At 48.6% G+C, this 8,474-nt stretch overlaps 2 protein-coding genes across 2 annotated transcripts in view; one reads left to right on the forward strand and one right to left on the reverse strand.

Annotated features, from left to right (window-relative positions):
* Window positions 1-2,074, reverse strand: part of LOC149364372 (mite group 2 allergen-like Ixo r 2) — a 38,704-nt gene extending 36,630 nt beyond the window's left edge. The window contains exon 1 of the mRNA XM_089574308.1: window positions 1,713-2,074. Coding sequence (XP_089430434.1) covers window positions 1,713-1,791 — 79 coding nt within the window. The 5' untranslated portion in view covers window positions 1,792-2,074. The remainder of the gene's footprint in view (window positions 1-1,712) is intronic.
* Window positions 1-8,474, forward strand: part of LOC149364373 (dCTP pyrophosphatase 1-like) — a 35,802-nt gene that overhangs the window by 7,533 nt on the left and 19,795 nt on the right. The window lies entirely within an intron of this gene.

Genomic DNA, 8,474 nt, shown 5'->3' on the forward strand with positions numbered 1-8,474 from the left:
GCGCTTTTTCACGCGAAACCTCGCCTCGAGTGATAGGCATTTGGCCGTGCCGCCGAACTTACACCGTCACGCGTTGAAGAAGCGGTCGCCTTAGCGCCCATGCGAGAGTTGCTGGCATATCTCTCGCAACCATCGCAAAACGCCGGACCCTCTTCGGGACAGCGTTGCAAAGATAAGCGAATGTCATTGCTTGACCGGTCGTCTGGGGGCGCTTAAACTGCTTCCCTATCACGTGGTTCTTTTTGTATTTCGCGGGCTTTCTTTCCAGGCAAATAGGCAAATAAAAGAAGCTGTATCAGTGGTACTTGGTTGCAAACACGGCAAACGGTTATTTTTCTATAGGATCTACAATTCCTGCATTGACACTTTTTCTGAAAGCAATAATTAAAAAGTTAGCTAATTAATCGCTGCTAATTAATAACGTTTGCATAATTAAAAAATACTACAGACTAGGACACGTGACTGGCAACACCTCGCAGTTGGTCTCACTGGGGCTAGGGCACTTCGTCTTTTTTAAAAGCTTGGTTACATTTAGCTGGGACACCCTGTATATTACTAGTAGGTATCCGGTGACAACCTCGATCCCCGGGCACCAAGCGAGGGGACGCCTCTACTTATTAAGAAAACCGGTGGGTTCCCGGAGGGATTGGGCATCGAACCTGGCACCTCATGAGCCTTGCTACTAAGCGAATTTGAAACTATTAAACGGATTGCTAAAACCACTTGCAGCACGGCGTCTAGGTTTGTGGGCGCCACTTTTCTTTTTTTCTCAAAGTATATAGCGTTTTGTTTTTGGAAAGTCCGTGATGCCGGAAGAGAGCGGTTAAAAGAGCAGTGATGCAGGATACATTTGAAATCCCTGCTGGACAGAATAGCATGGCCATTTCGTGCCTGGAAACAGGAATCGCTTTCGCAAGCGAAGAAATAGCGGTTTGGTTTTATTGGGGTTTAACGTCCCGAAGCGACTGAGGCTATGAGGGACGCCGTAGTGAAGGGCTCCGGAAGTTTCGACTACCTGGGGTTCTTTAAAGTGCACTGACATCGCACAGTACACGGGCCTCCAGAATTTCGCCTCCATCGAAATTCGGCCGCCGCGGCCGGGATCGAACCCGCGTCTTTCGGGCCAGCAGCCGAGCGCCGTAACCACTGAGCCACCGCGGCGGGGCCGAAGAAATTGAGATCGATGTGGCCAAGCTGCACGGTTCGCCTAAAAGTGCTGTCTGGTACACCGTTACTTCTCTCACGCGGTAGAATGTTTTACTAAAGGACACTGCATCTGATTGCTCGTTGCGTTAGCAGCTTCGGATTATAAAGAATATAATTAATTGACCATTCATGTAATTCTTCTGAAATAGGGGGTTTAAGTATACATACACAGTATCCGATTATTCTCGATAACATAACATCATCGATAACATAATGCGTGTCTGAAGGTGTTAAGCGGCCTTGCTATTAAGCGGACTAAGTATAGATATGAACAAATACTACACGCAAAATGTAAAGCCCGCCAGCCTAGTTCACCTGCAATCCGCACAGGCTGCCGCAATGCGGCTGGCGTCGCTCACAATAAACGGCAGACGCAAATAGTAAAAGTGTGTCCGTTCACCACTGCTACGTACGGGCTCATTATAGCCACAACGTCCTGGTTCACCTTTGCATACAGGTCGTCAATAAAGGACTAGTAAAGTGCTGCCTTGAAGCGTCTCGCTTACCGCAGTCCTCGTACTTGTAGTTGCCCACCTGGCCACAGGCAAAACCGAATGCGAGGAACAATGCCAAGGTGCGAATCATGATAGACAGCAGCTTCACGAAATGGAGTTTCTTGGGCGCCTTCCCAGGCTCTCCGTAATTCCCTTGCGGAAGAACCTCCGTTGGCTTCACACGTATGCTTCCAGGAACCTTGCGAAACCCTGCTCGAGAGACCCTGCTTCGAACCTATCTTCGTCCATATTCCAAATCGGTGCCTGGTGGAAGGACATCAAGCGTTGGCATCTGGGTGCGGTTGTTTTTTCGCAACTACGAAAAGCCTGCTCGTCGTTGCAGGCTGTTCCCTGCATGCTGCATGCAACGGCTACTGCGCACGAGGAAAAAAGGCGGCGTAGGACGCAGTCTACGTCTTTTTTGTTTTTTTTTTAGGCTGAAAGAAAGTAGGACTCGGATTTACTGATAGCGCAATAACACAGCTTGATCCCGTTTAGGCGAGCCCCGAGGAAGATAAAGCAGAACATCGCTCGTGACACGTGTCTATGCTTGGTCAGCGCATTCATGTAAACGACGATAAGCGGGAATCAACAGCCTTTCTCACCCTGCTATGAGTCGTATCCGATATGCACCCTGGCCAATCCTCCGCCGTGGGTATGTGCCATTCAGCCTGAGGACATCATCATCATCATCATTACCGATGAGTCGCAATTTAGCGTGGGCGCTGACTGCGGATGATTGAAAGTTCGCCAGCGCGCGCAATGGCTGCTAGCGGTGTAGCAACTCTTTATTGGGCGACTTATTTTTTACATTAGGCCAGTCAGTACACGGAGTACGTTTTTCTTAGCTTATTTTTTTGCCGCTCGAGAAGCTTTGTGACTCCACAAACGTTCATTACAACACCGACTCACCTCATTCAGCGATGAATGTCCTCGAAGTGTGCGCTTGCAGTTTTTACAGCAAGAGGATTATTACGAAGCGCTTCCCGGGATTTCACAAGGGCCATCCAGAACCGGGGCATAGCTGGTATGACGTCATAGCCGAACGCGCGCGTATGTTTAGCCTTAAAGGGACAGTGAGGAGAGCTCTATTAATATTTTTTTAAAAGTAAAATTCGATACTTTGGCATTTCATGGCTTTGTTGCAACTTGGCCGGCAGCGAAAGATGCATCTATATCTCAGAAATTTGGATTCGAAGTTGCAAAAGTTTTTCCCGCCGCTCTGATTCAAACTTGGGGTTCTCTTATGACGACACAGGACTAAGTGACGTGAAACGTGACGTGCACTTGACGTGACGCAGACTCCGTGATTTCTGGCAGCCAGCAGAGCGGCCTGGCAGCAGCCGAAAAGAAAGCTACCGCCGGCCAGCCGCACGTTGAAGGCATCTATCGGCTATTGCGGCCGTCGCTACCGTCGCTTCGTTTACGTTTGCACCGGCGTTTTACCAGCGTTATGATGGATCCCATTCTCGAAGTCGTCAACGAAGTTCTCGCAAATACACACCTTTAGCATACCGTGTACCTTGTTACCGTTAGCGGAATACCGGGAGCCCGCCTATCGCCGGTGAGCAGGCGCTGATTGGTCCCGATGCTGCAGGCGCGCGCGTAGCTGTCAGGTACGTGGCGCCATCTGGCGACGCCAAGAAGATTTGTGCATGCATTTTCTCCACCTCAGTGATTCGTACCTTCTCGTGTCCTATGCTAGTGTTGCTAGAACCATTGGTTCTAGCAACACTGTTTTGTCCTATGACGTCATCACGCTTGTACTTGCGAGTTTGGCCTGTGGCGGCGATACCTGTATTTTGGTTCTTGCTCTTTTCTACGTTACAAGAGCTTTGTTGTCAGTATGAGTGGCGTTTTTGTAATCAGGAGCTGGTATTCTGTCGATACAAGAAAACTTCAATTCCTCCTCAGTGTCCCTGTAAGCACCGGGCGAATTGCCAATACGACGCGAAGCCATACCGACACGACGTCGATAGCGCCGGCTGCTATGCAATGTGCACGAGGTATTATGCACGCATATACAACACGCACCGTAAAAATTAAATATCTCTCTTGAAAATTCTTCGATTTCACTCCACAGCTAACGCTGAAACACTCAAGGCGATCGTAACCGTACTGTGAGTTTTAAAGGGACACGAAGAGAAACTGAAGTTGGCTTGTATCGACAGAATACCAGCTCCTGATTGCAAAAACGCCACTCATACTGACAACAAAGCTCTTGTAACGTAGAAAAGAGCAAGAACCAAAGTACAGGTATCGCCGCCACAGGTCAAACTCGCAAGTAGAAGCGTGATGACGTCATAGGACAAGACTGTTGCTAGAACTAGGACACGAGAAGTCACGAATCACTGGGGCGCTGCCAATGCATGCGCAAATCTCCTTGACGTCGACAGATGGCGCCACATACCCGACAGCTACGCGCGCGCCTGCAGCCTCGGGACCAATCAGCGCCTGCTCACCGACTTTAGGCCGGCTCCCGGTATTCCACTAACGGTAACAAGGTACACGGTATGCTAAAGGTGTCTATTTGCGAGAACTTCATTGACGACTTCGAGAGCGGGATCCAACGTAACGCTGGCAAAACGCCGGTGCAAACGTAAACGAAGCGACGGTAGCGACGGCCGCAATAGCCGATAGATGCCTTCAACGTGCGGCCGGCGGTAGCTTTCTTTTCGGCTGCTGCTAGGCCGCACTGCTGGCCGCCAGAAATCACGGAGTCTGCGTTACGTCATGTTACACGTCACTTAGTCCTGTGTCGTCATATGAGAATCCCAAGTTTGAACCAGAGTGGCGGGAAAAACTTTTTCAACTTCGAATCCAAATTTCTTAGAAATAAATGCATCTTTCGCTGCCGGCCAAGTGGCAAGAAAGCCATGAAATGCCGAACTATCGGATTTTGCTTTTAAAAAGATATTAATAGAGCTCTCCTCACTGTCCCTTTAAAGAGGCTCTGAAAAGGGCTCTAATAAAGTTGCGGCATCCTGGTATGTTAAAGCACGCTGCTTCACGAATATTGTCCACCAAGAATTTTTTTTACTGCGCTTTGTAGAAGCTTAGTTATCTGTAGTCAAAACTTGAATTTCAGCGTCTTCGCGCTTTGCCCTCTACTCTCGTCACTTTTTTGCATGCTGGAAGGTCGGCGCTCCTCCCCCGGCACCAATCTCCGGAGGCGGAGCTTCCTGACATGCCGGAGCTACGCGGCTTACTGCGACCATGCTAGCTGGCTGAAGTCTGAAAGAATGTAACCAATAACCGTCTCTCAACTTGTATACGCAGGTGCGAGCGACGGAGGAGGGTGTTAGCATGAAAAAGCCGCCAGGAGGGCTCACCAGGCTGATTGTGGATTCTCTGCTGTGTGTAGAAGTGATTATTTGCTTCAGGCGTTTATGACAACACAATGCAGTGATTGAGAGAGTTGATGCGCTCTCCTCGGATGGTGTTTCAGAGCCCTTTTAAGCGTAAAGAGGAGCCACAAGCGACGCTTGTAGATATTGTAAGCAGAAACTTCATTAGTCAAGCGATCAACTGCTTAGCGCAGAAAGAAAATTAAAGATAAACAATGCGCTAAGCTGCTCGGCTTACCTTTACATCTTCTGTTTTAGAGCGAGAGCTCTACTCCTCGGGGCACAACTTCCGATTTCAATGTGGATGAGACAATGATCTTTGATGTCTCACAAGGTCAAACCAAAATTGACTGGGTGGTGGTACGGCCCAAGCTATGGTCGTACGACCATGTGATCATATGACTATGATCATTGGGTACCCGACCTCGATTTGATTTGTGGGATATACAGATATCCCTCGCCGCCCCGCGCCGAGTCACGCGACGAAGAGCAGCGCCGCCGGGCGAGGGGAGAGGGGGGCACGCGGCCACTCTCCTCACTCCCAGCTTGGACGTGACGTCACGCCTACACCAACTCCCCTTGATTGCAACCGGTTGCTCAAGGGGGAGGCAATGTTGTAGGGGTTAAAAGGGGAGAGCTTGCGGCGGTGTTTCTGCCGTTTTGCCCCGCCGACGCCCTGCCTGCCCGCGCCTCCCGGATTATCCAACGCCGGTCAACGACGACCTGGTAAGCTACTGAACCATATATTGTCGGATAGAACATTCTTCCGCAGTGTGCTTTGCCTTGCGCTAGGTTAATAAACAGTTTCCTAGCGTACTCTGTTTGTTGCCTACTTCGTCCGAACCCGCCGTGGCTGTGACTGCGCCACGGGTTGGGGACACGAGAACGCCCGCGCATAGCTGGCACGGAAGCTCGCCTTCCCGGCTGGCTGGACGCGAGTGACCCCATAGATTTGAAACAGCGGGCACCACATCGACAATGACCTTGAATGCCCATAAGGTCAAACCAAACTTAACTTCGTGGTGGTATGCTCCAAGCTATGGTAATATGACCACGTGATCATATGACTGACAATTGGGTAACTGACCTTGACATTGAATTGAGACAGTAGAAACCATGCTTAAAGAGATACTGAGAACAACGCTATCAAAATTTTTTTTTGCTTGAAAAATCTGATAGTTCGGCATTCTGTGGCTTTTACAGCTCGTCCGGCAGCGAAAGGTGCATTTATTGCTAAGATTTGAATTCGAAGTTGAACTCCCCCTCCACCCCCCCCCCCCCCCTATGACTCAAACTCGGGGCTCCGGTGACGAAATAGGACAAGAGTGACGTAAAGTGGCGGAAACAGAAATGAGGTCATGATTTCAAGTAGCGAGCGAATGAAAACTGCTGCCGGCCAGACATTGAATGCCTCTATTAGCCACTGTCTCTTCATTTACGTTTGCATCAACGTTACGAGTGTTCCCTTTCCCGATTCCAACAACGAAGTTTTCGCAAAGAACTTCGGCCTGCATTCAGCAACCTCAACCCCAACACAGCGTACGATGCTTTTGAGGGCTGAGGCTGTGGGTCTGGCAAGAAATTCCTAGCACCGAGAAGTCAGCATCGCCACTGTCACTGCCGAGCTGCCATCACGACTGATGTGTAGCGACTGGTACGCGAGGGCATATTTAAATTCTGTAATAATAGTCGTCGTAGGGCTGGTTATGCAGCTCAGCGTCTTGGTACGTTGACAATGACAACATGCTGAGCAATGTGTTTGCTAACGTGGAGGTGTGTTGATTACTGGATAGCTCTTTTTCCTTGTCGCAATTGCGTGCAGTTGCGCAAACTTCATCTGAGGAGCACTCAGAGAGGCACTTGGAGTTCCTCTGCTGCTCCGCCCTTGTAAATCGAGGTGCATAACGAAACCATGTGGACACACAGAACGCACAGGCGTGAAGCACCAACACATACCGAAACTAAGCTGGCCGCCTGTTGCGCCGCCAACTGCAGGTTCTTTTTACTTCAACATTCAGGTTGTCTTTTTTCCGTCTTCCTTCTGTTATAAAAGTGCACTAGTGGTTTCAAAACAAAACTTACTTATACACTTCAGTATCACTCAGACACATAACCTTCATGCACCTTTGTCAGCCTCAGATCTGTGGAGTCTTTTCTCCTATTTCATCATCCCACTTGTACTTGCAAGATTGGCCTGTGGTGGAGATACCTTATCTTAGAACTTGCTCTGTTTTATCTTACAAGAGCTTTGTTTTTAGAAAGAGTGGTGTTCTTGTCAAGGTAACTTAAATTTCTCCTCACAGTCCCTTTAATAGCGTTTGCTTGTATAACTAAGTTCAAGCTATGTTGAGCCCCAGCCATTTTTAAGGCGAAAGCCTTTCTTGGCTCATGAGTGGCGTGGGAAAGTTGTAGACAGAGGTCCGCAGTGACATGGACAGAAGTTGAGACAAAGGCGGTCTGCAAAAGTGTCCGCTCTCGTATGGTAATTAAAATAATAAGAAAATTGGGGTGTGTGTATACATCATCCTATCATAATGCTATCACACTGAAAACAATAACCCGATTTGCCAGGCTACAATGGCTGTGCTCTCACACGTGAAACTCAATCCAAAATTCTACAACCAGCCTAGTGCACAGCCGCCGAGAAAGTGACATAGCAGCGACACATGTGGTGGTGGAGAAATGCATGCTGGGGACCAGTTACATTATCCCCGCTGTCCTTAATGACAACAGAATAACCTTTCTTTCACCCTCTCCCAATTGCGTGTCGCTATCTCAAGCCCCCACAGCTGCTGCTTTACGCTGGAGCATACAGAACCATATAAGGTCAACAACGATATCAATAAGAACAGGCAGCCCTTCACCAATTACGACTTCATCAAGATGAACTGAAGAAGTTTTGAGTATTAAACATCCTTAGTGTCAATTATTTAGGTGTCTAAATGCACCTGCAGAAGGTGCTCAGTAATGTGCAGAAAGATACAATTTTTCCGCATTCTTACAGTATTTTCTTAAAGGTTCAGGGACTACATCCACTGTCAACGATGACATGGACTAGGGCGTGACAAAAAATTCGAACTTCTTCTGGAGCAAAAACATCAGAGTATTATCTGCACTGCACGCCCCATAGACAAGGCCCAAGCTAATCGCATGAATGACAGGGCACACTAGTAGGAACGCTAATTTGCCAGCCAAACCCAAACAATATTTTCACGAGGAGGCAACTGAATATGTGAGTTTGCAGTTATGTTGCTTGCTAAGCCAACACCCAATGCTGTAGACTATGAAGAAATTCGCATACAAGGCGATCGTAACAAAATTCTCAACAGTGAGCTTGGTCTAAAGATCCGACGGTAAAGGCTAGATAAGGCATAACCAAGTTTTCTAGACACTGTAAGGAAGGGGAGAAGACACTGAGCACCCTTGT

This window comes from Amblyomma mixtum, chromosome 2 (genome assembly GCF_055824585.1).
Source record: "Amblyomma mixtum isolate Tamu chromosome 2, ASM5582458v1, whole genome shotgun sequence".
Lineage (NCBI taxonomy): Eukaryota > Metazoa > Arthropoda > Arachnida > Ixodida > Ixodidae > Amblyomma > Amblyomma mixtum.